The following is a 27,901-nucleotide window of genomic DNA, read 5'->3' as shown; positions in this document are numbered from 1 at the left end:
TTTCAACTTTATAATTTCATCCTATTAGTCCTTTAAATTTTTAATTTGTATTGTCTTGATCAAATTCTTAAATTCTTAAATTTTTATTTTTATATATTTTTAGAAATTCAAAATTGGGTTATAACGAATAAACATATGTATATATGTACATTCGTAAATATTGTAATATACAGTTGACTTGGGATATATTACGTTGACTGTAAGAAGAAAATTTTGATTACGATCTAGAAAAATCCAATAATAGTCTTTGAGCGTGCGGTCTACACACGCTCAATCCTTCTTCTTTTTCTTTTCCCTCTCTCAGAAACTTTGGATTTCAAACCGTTCCATGATTGTATAGAAACTTTGGAAATTAAAGTTTGCTGGTGGTAATTTTATGTTATATCTTTGTTAAAAATGGAAACAATATTTTCCAATCTCCTTAGCTTGAGGTTTAGAATTCTGGTATTAATGATTGGCCTCGTTAATGGAAAGAAGAATTCCAGAATAAAATTGGAAAACTGTAGCAAATGAAGCAAGTTCCAGTCTCGCTATATATGTATTATAACATTTAAAACGACCACAGACTCATTTCACACACTGTATAAATCATTAAAAAAAAACAAGTTGCTAGCAAGCTAGCTAGCTGTGATATTTATCAGATAAAGCTTCAGGGGGTTAAACATAATTATCAGTATATTTATTTATTTATTTATCTTCAGAGAAGAAGTGGTTGACGGTTGGCATGATCTCAGGTGGGCGAGTTCTCAAGAATTTGCGCAGGCCATGTTCTGCATACTTCTCCCCTTCCTCTTTGTTTTCTAACACTCCCATGCCACGGTTTGCTTTGTTGACCCTGTTAATCAATCCCAGGCAAGGAAAACGCATCAGCAAAATGAAAACATAGAATATTCTTTGGAGTTTAAGAATTTATTCTACGAACCTGACATCAGGGTTCATGAAAACGTTCCTTGTAAGCTGAAAGATGCACAAACTTGTTACACAGGTCATCGCAGCTAGCAGCGGGTAGACCTAGCGAGCACAAATAAGCTAATGAGATACAAGAATATCAAAGGCAAGAGAACCCTAGAAGAATCGAGCCAAGATGGTAATGCTCTAGCCCATTCAAGCCCGTAAGCTTTGTAAGATTTGTATATACTTGAACGTGGTGGCCATGGTTGCTTACCTCTGGTTTCATCCAACGCCCCATAGCTAGGAAGGTATTTGCTTTTGCTGCTCTGTGCAAAATTGATGGTTTAATTTCCTCCTCGAACTTCAAGAAACAAGCTAAATATCGATCGTTATACACACACATAGAGGTATTATTTTGCATATATATAGTGTCATGTCATAAGAGCAGCCAACTCACGAGAATGACTCGGCCAGCCATGCAATGTGTATATTATGGACTGTAGATTTCAGTGGGCTGAGAATTAACTATGACTTTTACAAGAAACCAGGGGCACTAGCCTCTTGTTTTGCTAGGTTTGGAACTTTCCATGGCTTGGTAGATTTGTTGACAAGTTTTAGTTTTTAAAAACTATTCAGTATACATATTTGGATTAGCATTGACATGCCTCATCGCTGTCATGAAAACGCTTGAGAACGACTCAATCGTATAGAATTTTATGGATTGGGATTGTAGCACTAAATTGACATTTCGTATTTTATTCTTCTAAATCTAAACATGATAGCTTGTGTTTGTGGATACCTTCTTTTCTCCGTAGAAGTCTAGGCGCAAGACACGCTATTTTCTATGTGAATATGTCATTCTTATATAGATCGTTGGATTTTTTTTTTTCTCTTTGAACAAAGAGGAATTTGAGGTCATGCTATTTTGGGTTTTGGATTACAATTCGAATTGATTTGTACCCAGCTTACTGCAATTGATAGTTAGAATTAGAGGCGAGCAAAAACAACTGATTAAATTAAAAAAATCAGAAAAAAATTAACCAAAAAAATCGAACTGTGAAAAAAAATCGATTAAATTGATTAGAATTTTAAAAAAATCAACCGGTTCAGTTTTATTTTTATAAGTCTAAAACCGAAAAAAAAAAACCAAAACCAAACTGAAAAAAACCAGAAAAAAAACCGAGCCAAACAAAAAAAAAAAACCGAGTCAAAACCGAGCCAAACCGGTTTGAAGCGGGTTTTTTTATATAAACGAATCGAACCGAACCGAAACCAGTTAGTTTGAACCAGTTTTGATTTAAAAAAAAAATATTCGGTTTGATTGTTTTGTTTTTATAAAAAACCAAACCGAACCTGAAAATAATCATCTTAATTAAAATAAAAAAAAAATAAAAAAAGATATTTTTTTGTATAAAAGGAAAGTATTTGAATCCCAGTGTGGCCTATCATTATCTAGTTCTAGTCTACCATTAAATTTTTTCATGGTTATCATTAGATTTTAGAGGTTTTTTTACATTAATATGGATTTATTTATTAAAAAAAAAAGATGACGTTTTTTAACTAAAATTCTTAATAATCATCTTGGTGATGTAATTACTTTTGTCTTACATGTAATTGTTAGATTAGTTGTAAAATCAAGACCATATATTATAAAGAATTTGTGAACGATATTATCATCATGATGACTTGTAGGATTTCAATTTTAATACAAGTTGGTATAAATCTATTTTGACGTTTGCTAGTCTAAGCACATGGATTGAAGTTTGACCATCCTCAACACAGTATATTAGCTGAGGAGACATGGGCTGAATGTTGAGAACTCCTTGGACATTTTACTCAGCAAGGCCCATTTAATAGCATTAACAGCAAAAAAAAAAAAAAAAAAAACAATGTGTGGAAGTTTTTTTAAAAAATAAAAGACAAACAGTGCTTTGATATGAATGGAAGGAGGAATTGCCAAATAGAGCATGATTTGAAATGAATTTCATTGAATTCGTATGAATTTTTGTGATAGGAAGGCCGGCCATAATAGTTCAAATAACTGCTGGAGTTTTTTTGTAATTACATGTTTTGATTATGAAATAAATATTTTGAATATTTGTGTTTATACACACATAAATGTTTTTTAAAATTTTTGTGATATTGTGTGTTTTCAGATATCTTCCTATTCTTAATAAAGTACTATCAAGATACTTAACTAAGATTTTATCATAGCTAAATCAAGCTAAATTAAAAAAAAAATCTTATTTTCCAGACACATAATTATTAAAGAAGTGTAAAATGTAACAAAAAGGTTTCGGGGTGTTACATTACATGTGTGCATTTAATTAATATCTTAACCAAACTAACAAATGAAGTTAGAATCCTTAAAAAATATGGTTAAAAATAAAACCCAACACTTACAAAAATTAATCCATCATAAATTTTATATGCTCTATTAAATAACTAAACGTAGATCCACTCTTAAAAAAAATTAGAAAGCCTAAATCTAAATTATGTTAAGAGGAAACACCTTTAACATTAAAATCCATGCCTTTTTAATTTAATTCATGTCTAAATAAGATTTTATCCAGGTCAATTTTTTATATTATAATTAGATATCACTCAAGTTTGAAACTAATATGAATTGAAATGAAACTTGCAATTTAGTATTGATTGCGTTCAGATTAAATTACTAGAGGGATATAATTGCAACAATTAAAAGTTTGGGGGTGAATTTTTAATTACAATATAAATACAATTAGAAACAGTACAGAAAGCTAACATGAGAGTACGCTAAACAGTTAAAAGTTTACGCGCACGCATGAAAGCTCATCACCAATCGGAATTGAGCGATTTAAGTGATGAAGGACGGAGGAGGAGGAGATGTTGCTGGTGGTCGGGTGCGTCTCTTGTTGGTGGAATTTATTTGAAATTTTGATAATAATAATAATTTAAAATGATTTTTATTTAGAAATATATTAAAAAATATATTTTTTTATTTTAAAAAATTATTTTTGATATTATTACATTAAAATAAAAATTTAAAAATATAAAAAAAATATTTTAAATAAAATAAAAAAAATAAAAATTTTTAAAAAACTTTATTTTGTATTGTGTTTTCAAAAACTTCTAGAAAGATGCAGAGAGAGGGGTTGGTCGTGGAATATTCGGGTGTGTGCTAGAGCTTCCATGTTTTTCTCACTTTGTTTGTGTGCCCCCCTTCTTGTCCGACAGAGCAGCCTATTTACATTGGTTGCTCCTAAAGACAGGGAGATCTTCCTCTTTATTTTCTTTTTCATTTTCAAATCTTTCCCTTTTATTTTATTCCTATTCCAAACTTTCCCTTTTATTTTCTTCCTATTTCAAACCTTTTCTTTTATTTTTTTTCCTCTTTAGATTTTTCTTTTCTTTCCTTTCATTTCAATTTTTTTTTTTTTTCTATTGTAAGGAGGAAACAAATTGATGAGCCTTATCTTGCATTGTTTAAATTTGGACTTGGGCTACTAAACCAATTTTTATAATTTTTTGGGTTCTTATTAATTCTATTTTCAAGCCTTTATTTTTCAATGAGGGTAAAAATTCTGCCTTACTTGTTGAGGAGTATATTACGTTGTTTTTTAAAGTTATTTTTATGTCGAAATAATAAATCAAAATAATTTTTTATTTTTTTAAAAATTATTTTTAATTCAAAACGTATCAAAACAATCGAAAACATATAAAAAAAAAAAAAAATAAAATTTTAAATTTTTGAGGAACATGGTTTGTATTCCATAATAGTGTCGTTTTTGTGAAGTAAGAATAACATCATGAAATAACCAAAACTTTTTTACTTTATAGAAGGAGAATTGTATATTGTAAAAGAGCATTTATATCATCTCTCACATAGGTTTAATAATATAGCATAACAAAGGGAAGTTCCCTTTCTATATTATGAAGATTCACACTAATGAGTGTTAAGATTGCAATTTTCAAATAGCTTTTCGTGCCAAAAAGCATGTTAAAAATTATTTTTTGATATTAGCACATCAAAACGATCCAAAAAATACAAATCGCACTCAATTTTAGCTTCAACCTAATGCCAAACAGGCACTTAATAATCACTTGTAACAACTACAAGATTAATTATTTTATTAAGCTCAAATGAATTTTATTCATTGTGAAATTCGAGGAGAGAACATGTGAACCTTGTGATTGAATAAAAAGAATGGTTTATGGTAAAATCGGCTAAAATGGAAAATGGAAATTGAATCACAAAGTGAGAAAGAGATTATTTTATTACAATCTAATGGATTTTATTCATCGAATAATTTCGCAGGAAGATCAATCAAATCTCAAGATTAATTAATTATTCTGAGGAGTAATTAAGAGACGAAGACATTTAGCAATGATATCGACATAAACAAGTGTCATTCGGCTTCTGGAAGAAGAAACAAAGCCCCATGGCTGCTGCTCCAAACATGGCTCGACAACCCTTGCTACACTCGTCTGGTTTACAGCCACCGCCATGCAGCACTTTCTCGCACTGGGCAGTCACCAACATTTGCTCATTCCCTACATATTCAAAATAAAATAAAATAAATTAGAAACTTAATTTTTAAAATGCATAGATCTTACGTTAAGTTTGAGTGGAGAAAAATACAAAATATATAGTTTTAGCAAGACGAAGATTTAATTACCACAGTTGATAAGCAGAGCCACAAGAAGGATGAGAGTGATCGAAAGGCTTTTCATATTCAAATATTCTACGCGTAAAAAAATTAAGTAAATTAATTTGAAGAGGAGAGAAAAATAGCTAGGAGGCCTTGGTGCTGGAGAGGATTAATTGGATGGGTGGTATTTATAGCTAAATTTGTATCTGATTTCAAAAGTTTGAGATTCGATTGCTTACCAAATCCTCTCTTAAATATTTGCATTAACGATAATATTTTCTTATTTGGCCATAATCCATACAAATTCTCTTTTAATGACAATAAATATAACTCTTATCTCTTCGCAACTTATCATTATTCAGTATGAGTCTTAATTACTCATTAATTTTAATCTTATGTAAATTCCTTTATATATCCCTTTCAAAATAATAGTAAGAAAGAAGAAAAAAAAATAAAAGAAAACCTATATTTTAAAAACTTTATTTTATGTTTAAGTGATTCAAATTTTATCATTTACAATATATATTTTTAAACAATATATTTTGGAGGATCTAACTTTCCAAATAAAGAATTGCACTTCAATATATTTTATTTAATTTGGTTCTGTTTTTTTCTAATATCGTGTTAAAAAATTATTTTTTTAAAAACTTAAATTATTATATAAGATCATAAAATTTAATTTTTATTATTTTGAAAAATGCATCTTTTAAGTGAAAGTTTTTTAAATTTAAAATTTATACAGGACTTAAATATTTGTTTTATGCTATTAATTAATTTTGATTAAAAAAAAGAATGGGAATAATAAGATTTGAATACAAATAAAAGATTTATTAAAGTGACGTGTTCTTGATTAATTTTAAAGAGAGTCCTGTATGTGATAATTGTTCTATACAATCCTTGTGTCTAAAAGAATCAAGAAAATAAATGCTGAAAATACAAAGAAGGAAGGAACTGCATAGATCACGGGAGGATCAAATGCCTGCCGATTGTGCATAACTACTGTTTTAAATGTTGATTTATTGCTATGTTAACTATAATTACCATATATATTTTTAGTTCCTAATACATACTTTAGTAGTGAAATCATTACTTCATAAAATAATATTTATAGTATTTGTTCCATAAATTGTTTGGTATATAAAATAATATTTATGGTAAATACTGGTACCCACAAAATTTAATTAGGAATCGTGATTCATTGAAACAACTACCAATTTAACTGTAAGTTTATAAAATAAAATAAAATAAAATATGAGAATTGTATTTTGAAAACTAAGGTAATCAAACCTGTTTTTGCCGTGCTATTGGATGTGATGTCGCATTTGTTTACTCCTGGTACGTCATGTGTCGATAAAGATGCAATAATTTGTCATCAGCAAGCTCTTTTTTTTTTTCCTTCTTCTTTTTATCTATTTTCCTCTAAAATATACAGCTTAGTTCTCTTTATTTTTAGTATTTTAATTTCCATCATTATTCTTTTTTATTTTTAAATTTTATTTATTAACTCTTTATATAATTATTTTTCAATTTAGTCCTTCAATTCTATTTTGTATATTTTAACTGTTTTTAATTCATACCTTATTCTTTTGATTTTTATTTTTTACCCTTATATAAAAGTTTTATTGATTTTCAATTTCATCATTTAATCCAAATTTATGGTGTTTTGTTTTTTTTTTAAATTTGATTCTTATTTTTTTTTATTTTTTTCAATTTATAGTGTTTTATTGTTTTTATTTTTTTCAATTTGGTAATTTCTGGAGATTGATGCAGTGGAAGTAATAGAGCATCAAAATTTTTGAGAAAACAAAATTGCCGTGTCATGCAAAAAATGGAGCATATGGTGGTCTATGAGATCATCCACGCAAGGATAGTTGCCTGTAATTCATGGGACCATAAATTAGCTACAACATCTCTGCCATGATGAACCAGCCTTCTGTGTAGTTTCAACAAGATTAGTATTTAATAAATCAAAGGAGTTCGATCAGTTGATTAAAAAAAAAAAGAAGTAAAATAAGCAAAGAACAAGAAAAATTTTGTAACAAAATGCACAATCTCGAAGCCATTGAATCTCGAATCTGTCCATTGTATGCATAGTATACAAGTTCGAATCTCTGTTTCGTGGAAAAATGAACAAAAGAGGGAAAATAAAATTGCCATTTGATTTTTCCGATGTAATTTCACCGTAACAATTTACAGTATAATGAGTCTAGCCCTACAATAATAAACTAATGGAGTTTATTTTATTTTTTTAATTTAATATAATTCATTAAGAAATTATAGAATACACAACTGTTAATCTATATCTTCCTTCTTTTTTATTCCATTTTTTAGTGTTTTCCTTTTACCTCGTAATTGATTGTTTACACATACTTAAACAGTTTGAAGATTCATCTTACTTCGTGAACATGTTCGTTAACGAAGATTGCAACCTTATTGTTAGTTGAACATGTTCGTATTTTCGTAGTTCCGGCTAAAAAACCTCTTCATAAGGCTGAAGACTAGCCCGAAAAGCCTGCAGTTCAGGCTCCAAATTCGACTTCAATGATCGATGCTGGCTAGGTCCTGGATAAGCAAAAATAGACTGAAGTCTAACTCAGGCTAGTTCAGGTTCGTATAGCCTGTCACAGACGAAAGGGGAGGGTTGTGAAAGATTGATGGCCATAAAATGTCTTTTCTACAGAACGGATGCTTTTGATATAATCTCCATGTTCATGATTGAATTCTCATTTAAATTTAGACTTCTTTATATGGTTTAAAGTTTCATAGCATATAGTCAAAATGCCAGTGAATTCGTCCACCAAATACCAACAATACATCGGCACAAGCCATTCTGCATTGAAATAATTTATGACAAAACATCTTGAACTGATTGAAATGCTAAATGCCATCCATACAGCCATTGTCTTTGCCATTATTGGCTTCCAATGCACCCTCAGATTAGGCAGATTGCCAGGTCTTGTAGTGAACCTTGAGAATCTACGTAAGTAAACCAGTGCAAAAAAGGAAATTTAAGAAAGCCATTATTAGAATAAACGAGAAGCGAGGAATTAAGGTGGTCGAACTAGCACTAGGCAACCAGGGGATAGGCATCCGGAGGAGGCATGACACAACGATCGCCATTGAAATGGATTCTCTGAGGGAAGGCCCAGCCCTTCTTGGAAGTAAACGTTGCCTTGTCTTTTCGGAAAAGCAACTCTAAATGAACTTTACCATGACGACCAGCTTGCATCAGCACGTCGTTGTAGTGCTTGATTCCCCACAGCATGGCAGTATCATCTGTGGTGTCCGAAAAGTTTCAACCCCTTTTCTTTCATTCCAGTGATAAAAAAGATGCAATAATAAATAAATGAAGCGTGGAAGATTAACCACAGGGAGATAGGCGACTTACTAGTAGTTGAAAGAGAAGTTAATGCTTTGTATTTAGAGCCGAAAACCTGCGTCAAATTGTCGAAATTGGGGTGCTGAACAACTAAGTTCCATTGTGTATAGTTCATATGATAATTCAAATTTGTAATTATGATCGTAGCTCTCCAGTAATCCTTGTAGTTGAGCTTAAGATGCCATTGAATTTTGATTGGGCACATATGGCTCGTGCATTGGACAAGAGGCGTGATGGTGTTCTTTTGGCCTGGACCTGGAACATGAGGTGATTTTGGACTGCAAACAAGATATTGTAAAGTGATAGTAAATTTAATATATCTCGAAGAAACTAGAACTAGCATATTCCTGGGAGGGAACTTACTCTACACAGCCCCTTGAAACTGTGTTGTTTCTTCGGCAGCCACAAGAACATGTCGGGCAGGGTGCTATTGTCTTGTTGTGGAAAGATGAGAGGGAGACACAGCAAGTAGGAGCCTTGTGAACCAGGAATTGTGAGTATGTGCATGTAATATTCCAGGTCACTGCAATACAAAATTTTCAGAAGTTATTCCTCGGAAGCAGTTTTAAAATCAGTTAAGCAGGCAGGCATTGGTTCTTGTGAATTTTCCAATTTGCTCTTTAAACTAAAATTCATTGAATCGCATAAATTTTAGAGATCCAACATCTCTTCAGTACTATTGTTCTTACTCAAAGCTTGTGTGACTCTCCTTTTATCTGCAGATATAAATCTAGTAGGTCTGACAATTTTTGCAGGACCACATGTATAACCAGGTCCTGGTGTCTTCAGAGTGAATTTCTTAGGTATCCTGATTGTTTCGTTGGTAGTTCCAGCTGCACCCACACTGAGCTGGAATGAGCTTGCTGCATTAGCTGGATCTTGCACCATCGAGCTGATTAACCCCCCTTTGCAGCAATTTGCAATCTTTTGGTTGCGAGGAGTCCTTGGCGATAAATCTACAACTGTTGGACTCTTCTTACAGCAACGTGGAATGTTGCCTTTGAATCTTGAACAATCTCCTTGCTCTGTTGTTTGGCCTCCAAACATGCTCCATATTACCTCATTATTTGCCCATGTCCATCCTAGTGACCAACCTGGTGCTTCCATGTGGCGATACTGCTGGTAGTTGTAGATTGTGACGACAGCCTATCCATTCATGAAGATGTTAGCTAACCAAAGATATAAGATGCTCAAGAGAAACTACGACTTCAATGGATGCTAGCAAATGAAACTACTGCAACGAAAAGATAACCAAAATTATTATTGATTCGTGGCTTTGGAAAACTTTAACTGCCCTAAAACTTGTAAACAACGTGAAGCTACCAGGCTCAAGAAACTCTCAAGACCTCAAGTAAATGGTCATTAAAAATACACATGGTGGAGGACTGATTATATTAATCAACAGCATCATAACCTCCCAAAAACCACCTGCAGCTGGATATTTTACATAATCTAGCAAAAACACCAAATTTAGAGTGCATCCATTGCCTGCTATACTAATTGGGCTTCGATTGAATATATGTACAGTGATCGATACTTACTACGTAGCCATCAGGAGTCCAGTTCACAACGTCCCATTTTATTGTAATATTCCCATTTGGATCAAGAGCATCATAGGCTTCTGAAAATTTGATAAACAGCTTCTTGTGTTACGAGACAATGGCAGCAAAAGTAGTTATATGAAGGAATTAGGCACGTCATAAACTGATAGGGAGAACGACTGAGAGCTTAAAACATGTAGAAGCCAACAATTAAAATGAAATTGTGAGTATATCTTATCTCTAATCTATCAGAAACTTAACCATCAGAAAAGAAGAAAATAGAAGGTGGAAGGAAAATATCATATGTTGCGCCACTTAAGGGAATACAAAAGAGTCCAATACTCTCCTTTTAGTTGTATTTCCACAATGAATAATCATACTGAAATGAAGAAACCAAAAACAGAATTCGAATCCATGGTAGAAATTAAGATTTTAGATCGTAAAATTGGAAAGGCTCAATGGTGCAGTGAAAGCCCGTTAGCTGTATGTTCATATTTAATAATCATGCTAGGACGAAGTCCCAAATAGAATACGCGAATTCATGGTAAAAGCTATGTAGAGGAGGCTGAGGACTACAATGACAACCCATTAGCATCAACATAATTATACTTTCAAGGAAACAAAATCTGTGAACAGACTGAAGTCTAAAACCCCATTGCCACAAAAACAACAAATGTAATAACTAAAGACTCCGTCACTGGAAAGACCAAAGCCTTAACATAAGAAAAGGAGAAGATCTTGCACACCTGTTGAAGTGAAGCTGGTGCAGCAAAGCACAAACAGAAGCAGAACAGTTGATTTCGAGAGGAAACTCATTATGGGAGAAACAAGTACTTTGTTTTGTTCAAGACACAGTAAAGAGAGTGGTCTTTGAGCCATTTATTATGTTTTAGTGAAGTAAACGCAATTAATTGCCATTGATTTCGGTGATTAAAAAACATAATTTTTGATACTTGACTGATTCAGATAGATTTACTTAGTTCAAGCCTTTACAATTCTACTTGACTGATTATAAAAATGGGATGCATGACAATTGTTTATTACTGTGATGTTAGAAAATTAATGGAGTTCTTCAGTTCTGGGTACCTGACTTCAATTAATGAATAATCATAATTTTAGGCGTGCTTCTGCAGAAATTTTTAGTAGCTGACAGCTACCTGCTGTTCAACGCTACGCAGCGGGCCACCGACACTAGTTTCATTTTATACTTGTAAGAAAATTGTCTTAAACTCGAAACTCGAAAAAATACATCAGAACATGCAGAAGAAAAAAGAAAAAAAGTGTGAGATGTAGTTTATTTAGACCGGGCTTAAATAACATGGGTGCCATTGTTTGGGCCTCGACCCAAACAGAATTAAGGCAACAAAGGTTGCCGTTTAGGCTTTACAAGCCCAAGCAGCAGCAAATTACTTTTTAAAAAAACTTTGTGTACTATCAAAAGGTATGATTGGATTTGAATATTTGTCTAAGTTCAGGATTCCCTCTGTTAGTATAAGTTATTAGATGTGGCCTGTGCCACACCATAGAACCATCACAAAAAAATTGTTGTAAATTCATGTAATATATTTTTTAAACATGTCAAAATATTTTAGATTTTTTTAAAGAAAAAAAAAGGATTTTTAATCATATGCAAGAATTTTATTTATTTATTTTTTTAGACAAAAACCTATTTTTCTTTGTAATAAAAGGATAGTGGGTTTAATTCCATGTAATTTATTAAAAAACTCTATATTTCCCATAGATATTATTAAAAACTTATTAATTCCATGTAATTTTCATTTTTTATAGTTAATACTTTGTGAATGATCTTTAAAAGAAAAAAAATAAGAATTAAAAGAAATATCACTTCATTTTCAAAGTAAATAATACATATAAAGCTGATTTTATAGAGATTCTATGATAAAAAACTATTTATGGAAAGTAAAAATCACTTTAGGACAAATTTTTTTAATTTAAAAAACTCGGTAAATTTATAAATAAAAAATAAAAGAGGTAAATCCATATGCTAAATGCTGGGCCAGCATAGGTCCGCCCCAGGATGAAACCTTTAACCACATGATTTACCCTTCTTCCAATCAAATCAGCTCACCGTCCAAACCAAACCTAATTTCCGGGTCAATCATAAAGCCGCGTCGGCTTAATTGAAAATAAAAAAATAAAAATAAAACAAGACCATTCTTTGTTTGCGCGCGGTTTTTTTTTTTTTTAATAAGAAAATAAGCGCAATATAATAAAATAAAAAAGAGTATAAATAAAAAAAAGAAAAGTCCACTATTCTTTCTTTATTTCTTTTTCTTTCATTTTTTTTTTATGTAGCAGCATTTCTTTAGCTTTTACCAATTCAATTCAAGAATTGAATTATCTTTTGCTATAACTTTGAAAAATAAGCACAATAATGCGTTCTTGATTTCCTTTCCCTTCCCATTTTTTTGTATTTAATTTTGTAGAGTTATATTCTGAAAGCTCCTCAGATTCAACCAAATCAAATCAAATGGCAGCATCATCGCTTGGACAGACCACCGAGATCAACTGGGACAAGTAATTCCCTTCTCTTTTCTTCTTTACTCATTTACATTATCATGGATTTATCATATTGGCTTTTTATCTTGTTTTTTGAACCGGAAAATGAAGATCCTTGTACGCTTGGTTTTTATAATTATTTCTTGGAAAAGTAGAAATTACATGAAAATGGCTTGATGGGTTTCTTAATTTATTTGTTTTTGTTGTTGTTTTAAATATATTGTAAATAGATACTTTGGAATAGACAGACCCACATGAGGTTTTCGCTTCATTCCCTTATGGCGCCAATATATATTCATGTTTTTGCATCAGTATAGTGTATTTATTATGGATGATTTAAGGAATCCAAGAAACCAGCATGATGAGCGTGGTTTCTGTTTTTTTATTTCTAAAACGAATTGTATGGTCACTTGAATGTCTTTCTTTTTCCTTTTCTTTTTCTTTAATTGGGTTTAGGAGTGTTTGCGATTATAATGAATATTTTCATGATGGGAAATACAAGACTTGAGAAGGTTTTTTTTTTTTTTTTAAACATTATATCTCATTTGAATCCTAAATTTGCATCTTCATTGGCTTATTTTCGCTACCTGTTATCTTGCAGGCTCGATAAGACTAAGTTTTATGTTGTAGGAGCCGGTATATTTACTGGGGTGACAGTGGCACTGTATCCCATGTCTGTTATAAAAACTAGACTTCAGGTTGCTACGAAGGATACTGTTGAGAAAAGTGCATCTTCTGTTATTAGAGGGATACTGAAAACAGATGGGGTTCCTGGTCTCTATAGAGGATTTGGTACTGTCGTCACTGGTGCAATTCCTACCAGAATTATCTTTCTTACTGCATTGGAGACCACGAAAGCAGCTGCTTTTAAGATGGTTGAGCCATTTAAATTCTCTGAACCTTCACAAGCAGCCTTAGCAAATGGTATTGCTGGCATGTCAGCATCACTTTGTTCTCAAGCTGTCTTCGTTCCCATTGATGTGGTATGTGATTCTTGTTCTTTTTAGTATTTATCCCATTGTAAGAATGAAAAAAAATAAAGCATCCAAGTGACTTTTATTTATCTAGTTATTGAGGTTTGAATTTTACATACTCGCCGAGGTTTGAATTTTATGTTATGTAGGAGACAACTTAAAATTTTAAACTAGGATGCAATTCAAATGTGTTATGTGTCTGATTAAAACCCATTAAGTGAAGTGTTTGTCATATTATCAGATGAACTCTGGTGCACAAAATTTATGAGTACTTCATAATAGGTTTTGCATTTAACATCTGCAACATGCTTAACCCATCCTCTACTTTCTTTTCTTTTTCCCAGAGAAAAAAAAGGTAACAAAAATGCTGAATTTCTTTGTAGTGGTTCTGTTCAGATTAGCCAAAAGTTGATGGTACAAGGATATTCTGGCCATGAGAAGTATAATGGGGGTCTGGATGTTGCACGCAAGATTATAAGGACTGATGGCATCAGAGGATTTTACAGGGGGTTTGGTCTATCAGTCATGACTTATTCACCATCTAGTGCTGTATGGTGGGCGAGTTATGGTTCAAGCCAACGCATCATCTGGAGGTGAGACATGAGATGACATTGCTTATTTTTCCATTTATTTCAACATTTGTAATGAGCTTAATCAACTTAATCTCCTAGGTGAAATAGTTATTGAACATTTTTCTGTCCTCTATTCGAGAGATAATGATGTGCCTTTAGATTTTTTGTTTGGGGAATTAGGATATGGATTGAACTGAATTCGTTATTCCTTATAACATATTTGAGTTGTTACAATCATCAATGGCCTCCACTACCCTGAGGAGGGTTTCTCAGCTGCAGTGAAAAGTCTCAAATAGTTATGATTAGACTTTAAATGAGACATAGGCATACTGATAATGGTTATAGATAGACAAGAAGCATTGTAAGGTTAGGATTGGAGTTGATTGTATAATGGTTGCTCAGTATTGGGTTTGGAGCAAGTATGAAAGTAATAACAGACTGTTTCAGGGTTCTAAAGGTTGAATGGCTGTAATCAAATCATGTTTATGAACTTGTGCATTGTCAACCTTTTCAAATGAAATTGTATGATCTAATTTCTCAGTGATAAATTATCTGATTCTTTTGGGCAGGCTTATAGGCCAGGGTACTGATCGTGAGGGAGCTGGTCCTAGTGAGTCAACTATAATGCTAGTTCAGGCTACTGGAGGAATTATCGCGGGAGCTACAGCTTCCTGCATCACAACCCCTTTGGATACAATTAAGACTCGCTTACAGGTATTCTACCTACTTGAAGCTGAACCATTGTCTTGTTTTATGGGTACACACAACCTGTAAACCAGTGCCTATTTAACCTTCGTAGAAGAATAACCAAAGCATCACAGTGAGTTTTAGCTTCAAATACTCGACAAAACATAAAGACATGGAACTTTAGTTTCCAGCTGGATCGTTTGGCAGTTGGCTATGCAATTTCATGTTTAACATTTTCTCCATGGCTTGCTGAATTGAATATTTATCTGCAGTCATTCTCATCTCCATGGCCCTCATTTTTTTCATATTTCCTTGTACTTTTAGTACATCCACTTGCAAATATATATATATATATATATATATATATATATATATATATATATATTTTGCAATAGATAAGAATTTTTTATTTGTTACCAGTTCCACTTGTGCTATTGGATCCATTTTTCTTTATAACCCTTTTCTACTTTTGGGAAGTTTACATCCTTGCGTTAATTTTAACTTGGTAGAAAATATCATCGAGAAAAGAAAATATTGCTCATATAATTGCTCCTCAAATAAATGCTAGTCTTTTTCTGAAAATGTATTGTGGAAAAAAGAAAATTTGGAGGCCATTCCTTTGTGCGATGATAAAGTTTTGAGCTTGGGCTTACAACCACAAGGTTGCCTCTGAATTCTCCATCCTCTGAACTAAATGAGGATATCTTCTTCTTCTTCTTTCTAAATATATTTCAATTCGCTCACTTAGTTGGTTTTAATTTTGACTTTTTTTCCAGTTCTGCTTTCTGTATTGGGTTGACGTTTCTTCAGAATCCTTGGCTATTTTTGGGAACTTACTTCCTTGTTTTACTTTTACTTGATGGAAAACCATCATTAAAAAAATAAATATTGCGCATATAAATGCTCCTGAAATAAATGCTGAATTATTTTTTGAAAAAGTCAAGTGAAAAAAGTAAATTTGGAGGCCATTGCTTGGTGCGATGATAAAGTTTTGGGCTTAGGCTCACAACTAGAAGGTTTTTTTTTTTCCTCTTCTGAATCATCCTGCAATCTGAATTTAATGGAGATTTTCCTGCAATCCAACCTTAAAAGAAGCTTGTATGTTGTATGTTTGTAGTTCATTTTTTTTATATGGTTTCTCCTAACTTTGTGGTTTTTATTCTTTAGGTGATGAGTCTTGAAAGAAGAAGCTCTGCAAGACAAGTTGTTAAAAGCTTGATTAAGGATGATGGTTGGACAGGCTTCTACAGAGGGTTGGGTCCTAGATTTTTCAGCATGTCAGCATGGGGAACCACAATGATATTAGCTTATGAATATTTGAGTACGGGTTCCTTCTCTTTTACCAATATTGTTTTTTTAGACAACGAGATTACTAATTTGAGAATCTTAACATTGCTACTTTCTGATTTTGGGGTTTCAAAGAACAATGTGGTTTGCAAGTCCCTGACTGCATTTCATAATTTACCTCTTACTTTCCTCCTTGTCCCATTAGCTCCTTTTGGAACCCCATAAACCATTGTTATGTTTTGATGTGACTGATACCCATTAGCTCCTGAGTATCTGCACTCTTTTTTTTTCCCTGTTGATTGCATTTTGGAATCCATTTGATTTGACATAATTTGAACTAGAAGAATGAATTGGGTTTACCTTCATTTGTTATGTTTTAATGTGACTGATAGCCTTACTTTTTTAAATGTTGTCACTCATTTAGATACTGACCAAGTAGAGTTTGAAGTCAGATTAACATACAGTATCCATTCATTCCATTAAGCCTTAATGGACTGAATGTATAAAATGACTTTTATTATATGTTCTTTGCCTGTGGTCCTCTACTACTTGGATGCTGAACTGGAGCATTGGAGGTTCCCACATTGCTCCATTGTTGGTATATTTGAGCAACTCTGAAACATGATGCTGGTCAATAGGTGTCTATAATTTGTACAGAGATTTTACAATAGAAACTATTCAAGTAAAATTTTGGTGCCATCAGTGTTCTATATGCATGAAACCAATTTGGGGTTTCACTGTACTACCTCAGATACTCTCAAAAAATGCTTCTTGGAATTCGGAAGCTTAGATCATTGGTTAACATGTCTGGTGTTGGTGCTTCATGAAATGATGTTACCTTTTCTCTTTCTGAACATTATTTCCAGGTTGGAAATTCATGTTATTAGTTCAAATCCTAGAAGATGAATGGTGGCTTAGAATGCTGTGAAAAAAATCATTCCCTTATTCATTTTTAAAATTAGAAAAGACATAACTTTTTGCTTGAACTTTTAGAATATAAAAAATCATACTTTTATATCTAGACGCTTTCCATCTATGATCTTTAAATCTGAAGACATATCATCTGGTTTAATGAAAGTGCTATTAACGTACCAAACTTTATTAGATTGTTGTTGTGCACTTAGGAAGAAATAAAATACTTGTCCTCCTTTATTGTTTTCAATAGCATAATCAGCTTCATAGTTTTCTATGCTGTCTTTTTACTAGTAGTACCTTTGTGAATGGTTGGGATTTCTGTCTTTTGCATCTATACCAGCACTCTTTTACTTAGTGTCCACCTCTTTTTCAAATTCATAAATAGGAGGAAAGAACGTAAAAATATAACCTTTTGTTTTCTGGTTTTTTGCTGGGACATTTATTTAAAATTTGACACAAGGGTTTTATATATAAACATCTCGATTTTTTTGTTTCCTAATCGATGAGGAATTCCTCTCACAAGTAATATCTATACATTTTTTTCTCATGTTTGGTTAAGGCTAGGAAAGTGAAACAAAAATCATGTTATGCTGTATAAAAGGTAATGCAAGTGACTGGTTTCACCATCACCGTAAAGTGTCTGTAATGACTGGCATGACCAATGGGCTACATAATGCTTAGATCCGTTAAAATCATGTATGTAATGATTGGCTATGAATGAAGTTTTTGTAATTAAAAAAAAATAAAATTCTGTGATGTCCAAAGTACACTTATTATGGGCTTGAGAAAGTATTAATTTATATAGTTAACATCTGGCCTTCCTCATGTTTTTGCTTATTTATTGAAGTCACAAAGTTCTTTGTTCATCTATGGTGACACCTGTGTAGTTTAAAGTGGGGGAATATCAGAGTACACAGTTATTATAGCATAATTTTGAGATACTTTTTTAGGGATTGAGATTTTTATTGGCTGAGAGCTCCCTATAAGGTACTTGGATGGTCAGCCAACATCTGGCCTCTCCTGTTTTTGAAACTTCAATGGTAATGATCATAGTTCATTTTTCAAGGCTTTGATTATATAAAATTTTCCAGTTAGTCTTATATAGGACCTTCTATCTACTATCAGACCACATGTCAGCTTGACTCTGTTTGTTCTTGCTGGTATTATTATTATTTTGCCTGTTAATTGCATTTGTTTTTCTATGCAAGATGTTTTTCAAGCAATTGCTATCTATTTGTATGTCTGCGATATGCTAAGTTTGAGAATTCCTTTCTTTTCTCCATTCAGAGCGGTTGTGTGCAAAGGATGAATAGATGTGAACCTGCTATTGATCAATGGTAGAGATTTGGTTCTGAAGGTGGCTTGATCAAGTTATCTTTGGAGTTGGCATTTTTACACAGGCAGAAGAAATTTTTCTTGTATTCCCAACCCTGATACAATATTGTTGGTCCAGTCTGTGGCATTACCGCCACTGAGGAGCGAACCTCCTATTGAATCTGGATTAGTTACAGAATTTTAAAGACTTTTTAATCCGCCTGAGATTCTAAGCACCGATTCTTTTACTCTCCCTAGGAACGCAATGTTAGGATAAATGAGGCAGTTATATGCTCCACTGGTATATCCATTTTTCATTTTGCATAGCTAGTGTATTCTTGTAGCAAAATATTTTATCCGTTGCAATTATATTGTGATTTTTCCATTTTGAACTAGAGAAATTTTATGTAGTATCTGGAAGACCACAGAGTTACGTGCTTCTTCGGCAGAAACAGTTGTATACCTGAATGAAATCTCTTTTCAATAATAAGGTTTGATTACTCTTTGGAACTCATTTCCAGTACATGGTTCTCTAGTTACATGCAAAAGTTGCAGGTTGTTCAAAATGGTGGTTGTTTTGCTTTTGGTGATTTAAGCACTTATTACTGCAATATCAGCAATGAGGAAAAGCAACAACTGAAAATTGCTCTTAATGGTGAAAGCATTATGCATTCCTCGGAGTGAAAGCTAGCCAAAGATGCTTTTGTTTACTGAAGGTGTTATTGGCAGCATTTCGCATGCCGTGCATCTGCCTGCATAACTGTTACTGGCTTCCATCTTGGATAATTAGATAATTAGATGGTGATGTTGGATTCGTCTTATTTCAGGGAGCAATGAACGTGGTGGATAATGAGATTTGGGATTCATGCTCGGAAATGTTCTCACGTTTTGGGTTCGAAAGATTGAAACAATGTCCACATTTCTTCATTCTCTTGTTTCATTGAAGTCATAAACTAACTGCAACATTAGAGATAGGTGTGTGATATGTTTGAATTTAGGGAGTGAGAAGAGAAGCAGAGAAGTAAGAGAGGAGACAGTATTGGATAATTTTCCATACCTTTATTGGATGCCAGCAGGCCCTTTTATACATGAATTGAATAACAAACAATGCTAGAATTTGGGAAACTATCTAGAAAATGGGAAACAAACAAGGGATCCCTCCGAGGAATCCTTATTAACTGTTAATACTAAAAATAACTGGAGAATGACTAATTCCATAACAAACCCCACTAACAATCTGGCGACCAAGCATGATCCACGTCCAAGTGTCTTCCACGTACCACGTGCGCTACTGCCACCTTCTGGTTTGTTGCGGTTTGCATGTATCTTCATGCACGTATCAGTGTGTTTGAGAATGTGATAATAATTGTGCTTTAAATTGTTTTTTTATTTAAAAATATATTAAAATAATATATATATTTTTTAATATTTTTGATATCAACACTTCAAAACAATATGAAAACATAAAAATAATAATTTTAAGTAATTTTTTTCTTTCAAGCTTTGATGCAATGCGGTTTGAACCACATTTCTAAATGGGGCTAAGTATTCTTAAACTTTATTTTGAGAACTAAAGGCCATTTGATTTTGATTTTTTATGAAAACATTTGATTGAAAAAAAAGAGATAAATGAAAAAGATGTCAAACATGGTGACATGTTTTAAGTTTTGAAAATGATGTATTTTGGTCCTTAAATTTTAAAAAACACAAATTATATAATTTTGATACCTTAATATTTTTCAATTTAATTTTGGTATAAAAGTTTATTTTTGTTATTTTTTAGTCCCTAGTTGAGAGTGGAGAGAGAAGTTGTTAGATTTCAACGATAGAGATAGAATCATGTTGTTGACATTGTTTTAGGCTACTAAAATGGACAATATTTGTGCCAAATAGTTCTTTTGAATTGAGAGAGTTCGTATTAGGTACTTTTCTTAACTTAAAAGTTCGCGAAAAAACAAATATGATCTTGGGTTGATTTTTTATTTTAGGTTCATTCATGTTTTTTCATAGGGTTTTTAGCTTTTTTTGAGGCTATGAATAGGTTTATCATGGTTTTTAAGGTTTTTTTTTTTAAAGTGTTTTTTGGATAAAAAAACTTAGACCTTGATTTTTTCGACCACCATAGTGGTTAGAATTTGGGCAAGATCAGACGACGTGTTATTTGTCTAAACAGGTGATGCGTTGTCTGATTTTTTTTTTAAATAGAGGTGAACAACATATTATTCGCTCTACGAGCAACAAAAAAAAGGACTTAGTTAGGCGAGCCCTAATGAAATGGGTCATGCCTAGCAGCACTTGACCTTTTTTCCTCCTATTGTTTTCAATTAATCCTTATTTTTATATGTTTTTTTTGTAAAATAAAAAATTATTAACATTTAGATTAATACCTCTTTTCTTTTTTTTATTTTGTTTAGATGAACTATATTTTTTAAAATAAAAAATATTTATTTTCAAATAATATTTCTAATATGTGTAGTATAAATATATGTGTGTGTGTGTATTTTATTCAATCAATTTAATGTTGTTTTGAATAAAAAAACATTGTAATAAACAAAATTTAGCAACACATAATTAAGAAAATGTCATGTCTTGCGAGATTAAATATCTTAATCTACACCTATCTCTTGATTTTTCAAGTTTTATTTTTAGGTACCATTAATGATTTTATTTATTTATTTATTTATTAGCACACATAGTTCTCGGTTTACTTGATTACTTGTATGCATAAACTTTTTTATCTACACTATAATTTTTTTGAATTACAGAAATGTGTTGAAAAAACCTACATATATAATGTTTTTATAGAAAATAAAAATATCTTACATGCAAAGGAGCACATGTCATATAACTGCTATTGGATTCAAGCAATTTAATTCATTTTTCATAGTTAATTTATATAGTGACTTGATAAGAAAAGCCTAAAGAGTTGGTAACTAGTAGCAGGTGATGTCTAGTAAGCTAGGTGACTGGTAGTTGGTACCTGTAAAAGATACTCTTTGATGGACGTGGGAATTCTCCGATGGTAAAGTTAGTAACTTTATAGAAAGAGAAGGTGCAATAATATTTTAGAGAGAGATACTCTGAAAATATACACATAGAGAATGAAAGATTTATGGTGTATTTATAACTCATGAATCCTATTTTTTTTGTGAAGAGGAGAGACTGAAGTATAATTTTAAAATTATGATATTTTAAGTTGTATTCTACTGAAAATAATATATATTTGATCAATATAAAATAGCCCGAGCTGTGTTTCTTAGGTGTTTTCTGAGCTTTTTTTTTTCTCTTTTAAAGGATTTTTTTTTGGATCAATTTTGGAGAATGTTTTAGATTTATTTTATTTGTATTCATCAAATTCTATTATCAATTTAAAAATTCTGAAGTGATACATTAAGAATATATTTTGTATATAAGTTCCTTATTTTCCATTCCTATCCCAATAACACATCTTGAAACACTAAACTGACGTGAACCTTCAAATATGAAACTAAATTTTATTGAAAGTTTACTACCCCTTTCACAATATCTGACACTAAACAATGAATAGCTTCAACAAGGATGATTTTTTAGGAAAATTTATTTATTTTCTTATTTATTTTTAATGTATTTTTCTATTTAGTGTAAGAAGTTAATTTTTTATTTTTCCTAGTTTATTTAGAATTTTTATTACTTTTTTTTTTCTTCAAGTTTTCTAGTTTGTTTAGGTTTGTTTTTAGGTTTATTTAAGAAGTTGTAAATCTCTTAGTGAGGAAGACTATATGAACATAAAATATTCAGTAATAAAATAATAAATTAGAATTTTGTGATATAATTTTATTGGGCTTTAATTATGTCTTTATAGCTTATTGTTTTTTTTTTTTTTTTGTTTCTTGTTAGTTGATATTAGAGTCCAACGATATCAATGGCTATTTGCTTGCTATGTGCTTAAATAACTATGACTAGAAGATGTAGTAGAATACGACATGCTTAAATAAAAAGGGATGAAGAGATTTTCCTTGAGAAAGAGATGTTTAAACAATGGTGATAAAAAACATGTAAAAACAAATTACAAAATTAAAAAGAGATTTTGACATGATATAAGACATGCACAAAAAATTGCAATATTAACCCCTTAGTTGGCAGAGGTAAGTAGCCTAGGGTATCTTGAGAAAAGTAATCATGGATCTATAGTTAATTTTGAGAATTTGTTTCAAAGATAAAAGTAAGAAAATAACTTCTTAATTGGGATGAATATAACATTGAAATTAATTGTTTTGATAATTCTAGTTTTTTTGTGGACTAGAATCAAATACTAAAATTTGACGAGGATGATGAAAATGACGGTAAAGAAAAAGATTTAAATGCAATTTTTTTTTAATTAGTGATTTTTATGAGAAGATATCAAAATCAGATGTGGCTATGAAGCATACCGTGAAGGATGTGTGTTCAAGAAATTTTTTTGAAATAATGAGCTGAAAGCGGATGCTATTGCAACTCAGCTCATGCAAGACTTCCAAGTCGTTGGCAGTATCCAATTCGAATATTATAGACTTCGTCAAAGGTAGTTTACGAAGAAAGTACCCATAAGACATGATTATAATAAAAAGTCGTTGGCAGTATCCATTCGAATATTATAGACTTCGTCTAAGGTAGTTTACAAAGAAAGTACCCTCAAGACGTGATTATAATAAAAAGTCTATATTTCCTGAAAAAAAGAAAAGAAAAACACTACAAAGCTGAGAAAGGCAGACAATATCGATTGTCAAAATCTGAAGGATACTCAAACGAGTTTCGGAAATATTGAGGAGGGTGCAGGAAAACCTGAAAATGTACGAGAGAACACAACCCCATCACGGGTTGCTGTAATGTGATAGAATTATGGAATGAGCAATAACTATTACTTGATTTTTCTATTTTCTGGTTGTGTAATTATCAATCTGTAAGTGTTTGTCTGGAATGCTAGGAATAGCAATCTAATGCATGAGAATAGCGCAGAGCAGCTCAAAATCTAATTAAATTTATGTTTAGTGGAGGCTATGAATGATAAGGTTTATCTGGGGGCACTGTATGTGTCTGGAACACTGATATTTCACAGAAAATTCGACTGAGGAAAATCAATATCTATGAGCAATGCGAACCCTTAATAGTCTGAATTAATGTGTTTCTACACCATCTGTTTCTTGGGATTTATGCAAAACACAAGCTACAACAATATAATGGATATATGCAGAACACAAGCTCAGGATTCTACAGTGACACCAGTTCCACTTATAACAAATTGAAGCTACTGTTTATATATATATAGACATGATCTAATGCTAGCAAGCTGCGAATCATATATTTTAAGCAGTCCACATTGAGAAATGATTTCAATCTCATCTTGCCTTTGGGTCAATTATTTCAGAAAACACACCCCTTGCTCTTTGATCTGGATCACTTTGGGTGACACTTTCGCGAGTGCTAACAGTGCTCCTTGAATGTGACTCCGCTCCACTAAACATGTCATCGTCATCAGTGGTCATGGCATCTTGATGTGGTGAAAATGAGCTTTTATTTTCCATATTGATCCCGTCTACACTGTTGGCATTGTTCTCAGCAGTTTGTTGAAGCTGCAATGCAAATTCAAGGCCCCAAACGACATCACCCATTTTAGGGCGTTCAATTCCTTGCCCATGTAAGCAACTGTTAGCAATCTCTGCAAACTTATTTAAAGAGACAGGGGCAACCTCGCCCTTTAAATGTGGATCCACGATCTGATCAAGGGTTCCTCTTTGGTAACACTTTCTTGCCCAGTCAGCTAAGCTTGCTTGATCTTTCGGTGAACTTGGAATCACTGGTGGCCTTGCACATAGCACCTCAAACAAAACCACACCGAATGAATAAACATCAGATTTCTCTGTCAGGTGTTGCCTACGGTAGTACTCTGGATCCACATATCCAATGCTACCTCTAACTACAGTGCTAACATGGGTTTGGGATGTACTAGTGGGACCCAATCTGGACAGCCCAAAATCTGAAACCTTAGCCACCCAATTCTCATCTAACAATATGTTTGTTGACTTCACATCACGGTGAATGATTGTGTGCTTTGCTCCAGAATGAAGATAATGCAACCCTTTTGCAGCACCGATGCATATTTCTAGCCTTTGCTTCCATGGAAGAGGAGAGTTCTTTGTTTTGTATAGATGTTCTCTAAGAGTGCCTCTTGACATGTAATCGTATACAAGGATCATCTCGCCATGATCATCACAGTATCCAATCAGTGACACTAGATGGAGGTGGCGCAGGTTGGATAACATCTCAATCTCTGTCTGGAACTCACGTGTCCCTTGCTTTGATGATGAATCTAGTCGTTTGATGGCTACTGCGATGAAACCGAATTCAATGTATCCTTTATACACAGTACCAAATCCCCCTGAACCAATAATATTTTGATCATCAAAGTTTCCTGTTGCTTCGTTGATTTCGAAAAATGTAAACCGTCGGCAAAGATCAGTAGGCAGTGATGAAGAGATTGTAGTCGTGGACCTAGATGTTTGTGATATTAGAGTCCAGGAGGATTTTTCCTCACTCTTGCTAGGGTCCTTGACTCGCTTCTGCTTGAAAGCAAAGAAATAAAGAATAAGAGAGCAAGCAAACACTGCACCTATGGAACCTCCAACGATGGCTATAACCGTAAGTATTGATGATCTTTTGCCCGTTCTTCTGTCTTGTAGACTTGGATGTTGTTCTGCTGGTGGAGGAGCCACTGTTGGCTCAGGGTTGGATCCTGCAAGATTTCCGTCTGTTCTGTTCAGCTTGAATATTTCCAAGCCATTCAAGATTGCATCAGCATAAGTAGGGTTCAGATCCATGTTAGGGTGTAGTTCGAGCCACAAGTCCTGCTTGCTCTGGCTCCCTTGAGGGACCAGCACGCTGTAGTCTTTGTAAACTGGAATGCCGTTGCCACCGCTCATCTGGATCACATCTGCATCATACTGTGCTGTTTGATTATTGATGAATATTAAAAATACCTGTCGATTTACACTTTTGAACTCCTTTCGAGTCTCACAAAAGTGGAGTCTAAGGAGATAATTGAAACCAGCATCAACTGGGAAGATCCATGTGAGATTGTAATTCTTGTTAAGAAGTGGTTCAGGACCCATTGAACGCATAGTACTATATACCAGAACAGGTGCGGAGTAAGCTGGCGTTTTGGTTGTGTACTCTATCTTGACGCCTGGGACATATGGAGTGTTTCCAGTTTTTCCAAAGAGATACCCTGAATCTTCATGCCATGTCCTGTACATTCCAGTGTCTCCAGTGCTGCTGATATATTCCCCCCCAACATTCAGTCGATAAACTGTCTCAAGCGCAGTTGTGTTATACAGAGAGAAGGGGGCGGTGCCCACATTGGTCAGTGAATTATCATTTCCTCGAGCATAGAAGCTGTCTGGCATGGAAACGATTTCGATACCATTAATGAAGGCAAAAGATGCTGGAGACGGAATGAAGGTTAATTCAAGCTTCTGGTCGTCCCACACGGTGATGATGAACTCTTTGGTGAAGTAGTCAACTGGAGGTCTTATAGCAGAAACTGTAAGAGAGGCACTAAAGTTGTTTAGTAGCTGGTAGGTATTGGCACTAAGCTTAAAATAGGATTTGGATATGTCAAGATTTGGGTAAGAAGCTGGATAAAAGTACAGACGCACAAATTTTGGGCCAGGCAAGACTGGAAATGTGTAAGTGAAGTTAGAGTGAAAAATACGGGCTGTCATGTATGGGACGCGGCCGACAGAGGGGTTTTGAGTGGAGGCTTCAAACACAGATGAGGCTTCTTGGGGGTTAGAGGCAGCAAACTTAGACTGGGAATCACCATCCCAACTGCGACCATCTGGAGATGACAATTTAGAGGATGCACCACAGTTAAGGAGTATTAGATCAGTGGGGCTGTAATCATTAGTAGCAGTAACATAGAGGAAGAGATGGAGGAGAGGGAGAAGGTAGAGAGCGATGAAGATGGACATTATGCTATTTCTTTTGTGGAATAAGTTGGAGTAAGAAAACCTATGCATTAAATTGCAAAGATTTTGATTTAAGGGAAGATGATCGGTGGCGTTTTTGTCTCCAGACAGTAGTATACTTGCTCAAGTTGAGAATAATCCAATAATATATTTGAAGCCCGGGGGAGTAGAAAATTCGACGATATGGCTAATGGGACATATTGGTCGCTGTACTTAGTCAGCTTTGGATGGCTGCTTTCCATTGTGTGGTTCTGAATTCTGCAATAAAGACGCCATGAATAGTCTATGAAACTTATTTTTCTTTTCTTTTTTCCTTAACTTTTTCATTGTTGGATTAAGATCACACACACCACTTAATTTAATTTCTTATTTGATTAATATTCTTAACGAGGTTGAATGTATTTCAGGTTGGTGTTCACCGTAACAAATGCAGTAATCACAGCTCCGAGATTAGGATTCAAAAGGTGCAAAGCTTCTTTTTCCTTATGGTCACCGCCTTGATACAATGATTGTCGCAAGTGCAAGGTCTATATAATCCTCACCGATGCCTTCTGTCCAATATACACACATCTTCATTATAGGCTGGCCTTGCTTCAGTCTTCAATAAGAAACATCGTTCTTGTTCCTCATGAGAAGCCCTTTCACTCGCCTCAGATCCATGAAGTCTCATTCACTCCTTTCTATTATTCTTCTTCAATGCTGTCTTACTGATAAAATGCTCTTGTTTTTGGTGTATATATATATATATATATAATTTTACACAGGAACTAATAGGAGGCTCAAAGGATCGACCTATTTCTTTTTGGTTCATGAGTGTGCCTTTTTGGGCTGAGTTTAAAACCAAAAATCTTCTCATCTGGTATAGCAATCGCTTAATTACTACAAAACTTGGTGGTAATGAGAAATCTTTCTTCCCATTAATCGAAGAATAATGGATTTACCTCTCGACATACTTGGTGCCGAATAAAATCAATAGCACTAGTGAAGAAGAGGCAAGCTGTCTTCTCTTCCCTGGAGATGGCAATTTGTTCTCTCTCATCCTGTTAAGCTTGATTTCCATAATTGAGGGGAAATGAATGGAGTTCTCGGTGGATGAAAAATAATTGGAATAATAAATGAAATGAAATTGAGTTTCATTGTTGAAAAAATCATGCTGAAATCACTTCAATCCTAAGGAAAATCCAAGTCTTCTACATTGAATAGGTCTA

General features: G+C 33.2%; 4 protein-coding genes across 5 annotated transcripts; 1 reads left to right on the top strand and 3 right to left on the bottom strand.

Moving 5' to 3' along the window:
- Window positions 1-487: 487 nt before the first annotated feature.
- On the bottom strand, window positions 488-1,324 carry LOC118042704 (uncharacterized). The gene is made up of 3 exons (XM_035050422.2): window positions 1,166-1,324; window positions 923-1,011; window positions 488-835 (listed from the first exon to the last, which is right to left on the bottom strand). The coding sequence occupies exons 1-3, from the start codon at window positions 1,310-1,312 to the stop codon at window positions 688-690; spliced, it is 384 nt and encodes a 127-aa protein (XP_034906313.2). The 5' UTR covers window positions 1,313-1,324; the 3' UTR covers window positions 488-687.
- Window positions 1,325-8,324: 7,000 nt separating this feature from the next.
- LOC118042703 (protein COBRA) lies at window positions 8,325-11,312 on the bottom strand. Of its 2 annotated transcripts, XM_035050420.2 has the most exons (6): window positions 11,189-11,312; window positions 10,443-10,522; window positions 9,591-10,047; window positions 9,265-9,424; window positions 8,911-9,179; window positions 8,325-8,798 (listed from the first exon to the last, which is right to left on the bottom strand). In XM_035050420.2, the coding sequence occupies exons 1-6, from the start codon at window positions 11,256-11,258 to the stop codon at window positions 8,590-8,592; spliced, it is 1,245 nt and encodes a 414-aa protein (XP_034906311.2). In that variant the 5' UTR covers window positions 11,259-11,312; the 3' UTR covers window positions 8,325-8,589. The 2 variants fall into 2 exon arrangements, with proteins under 2 accessions (XP_034906311.2, XP_034906312.2); XM_035050421.2 differs by lacking the exon at window positions 8,325-8,798 and having other exon boundaries at window positions 8,947-9,156.
- Window positions 11,313-12,708: 1,396 nt separating this feature from the next.
- LOC118042702 (uncharacterized) lies at window positions 12,709-19,225 on the top strand. Its single transcript, XM_035050418.2, has 6 exons — window positions 12,709-12,980; window positions 13,564-13,945; window positions 14,333-14,529; window positions 15,078-15,222; window positions 16,363-16,516; window positions 18,685-19,225. Exons 1-6 carry the CDS (start codon window positions 12,934-12,936, stop codon window positions 18,708-18,710), a joined length of 951 nt encoding a protein of 316 aa, XP_034906309.1. The 5' UTR covers window positions 12,709-12,933; the 3' UTR covers window positions 18,711-19,225.
- A 4,669-nt stretch (window positions 19,226-23,894) lies between these two features.
- On the bottom strand, window positions 23,895-26,842 carry LOC118042701 (putative receptor-like protein kinase At5g39000). Its single transcript, XM_035050417.2, has one exon. It carries the CDS (start codon window positions 26,742-26,744, stop codon window positions 24,066-24,068), a length of 2,679 nt encoding a protein of 892 aa, XP_034906308.1. The 5' UTR covers window positions 26,745-26,842; the 3' UTR covers window positions 23,895-24,065.
- Window positions 26,843-27,901: the final 1,059 nt, after the last annotated feature.

Source organism: Populus alba, chromosome 17 (assembly GCF_005239225.2).
Source record: "Populus alba chromosome 17, ASM523922v2, whole genome shotgun sequence".
In the NCBI taxonomy this organism is placed as follows: Eukaryota; Viridiplantae; Streptophyta; class Magnoliopsida; order Malpighiales; family Salicaceae; genus Populus; species Populus alba.
Note: the sequence above shows the minus strand (reverse complement) of the source record. Positions and strands in the feature narration are given on the sequence as shown.

Excerpts from the sequence above, each read along its gene's own strand:
- LOC118042703 (XM_035050420.2), bottom strand. The coding sequence starts at position 11,258 with ATGAGTTTCCTCTCGAAATCAACTGTTCTGCTTCTGTTTGTGCTTTGC. Across the intron at positions 9,425-9,590 it reads GAGAGTCACACAAGCTTTGA|TGACCTGGAATATTACATGC; the intron begins GTAAGAACAATA and ends TTTGTATTGCAG. Across the intron at positions 9,180-9,264 it reads GTTTCAAGGGGCTGTGTAGA|TCCAAAATCACCTCATGTTC; the intron begins GTAAGTTCCCTC and ends TCTTGTTTGCAG.
- LOC118042701 (XM_035050417.2), bottom strand. The coding sequence starts at position 26,744 with ATGCATAGGTTTTCTTACTCCAACTTATTCCACAAAAGAAATAGCATA.
- LOC118042704 (XM_035050422.2), bottom strand. The coding sequence starts at position 1,312 with ATGCAAAATAATACCTCTATGTGTGTGTATAACGATCGATATTTAGCT. Across the intron at positions 1,012-1,165 it reads GGCGTTGGATGAAACCAGAG|GTCTACCCGCTGCTAGCTGC; the intron begins GTAAGCAACCAT and ends TGTGCTCGCTAG. Across the intron at positions 836-922 it reads TTCATGAACCCTGATGTCAG|GGTCAACAAAGCAAACCGTG; the intron begins GTTCGTAGAATA and ends ATTGATTAACAG.
- LOC118042702 (XM_035050418.2), top strand. The coding sequence starts at position 12,934 with ATGGCAGCATCATCGCTTGGACAGACCACCGAGATCAACTGGGACAA. Across the intron at positions 12,981-13,563 it reads ACCGAGATCAACTGGGACAA|GCTCGATAAGACTAAGTTTT; the intron begins GTAATTCCCTTC and ends GTTATCTTGCAG. Across the intron at positions 16,517-18,684 it reads ATTAGCTTATGAATATTTGA|AGCGGTTGTGTGCAAAGGAT; the intron begins GTACGGGTTCCT and ends TTCTCCATTCAG.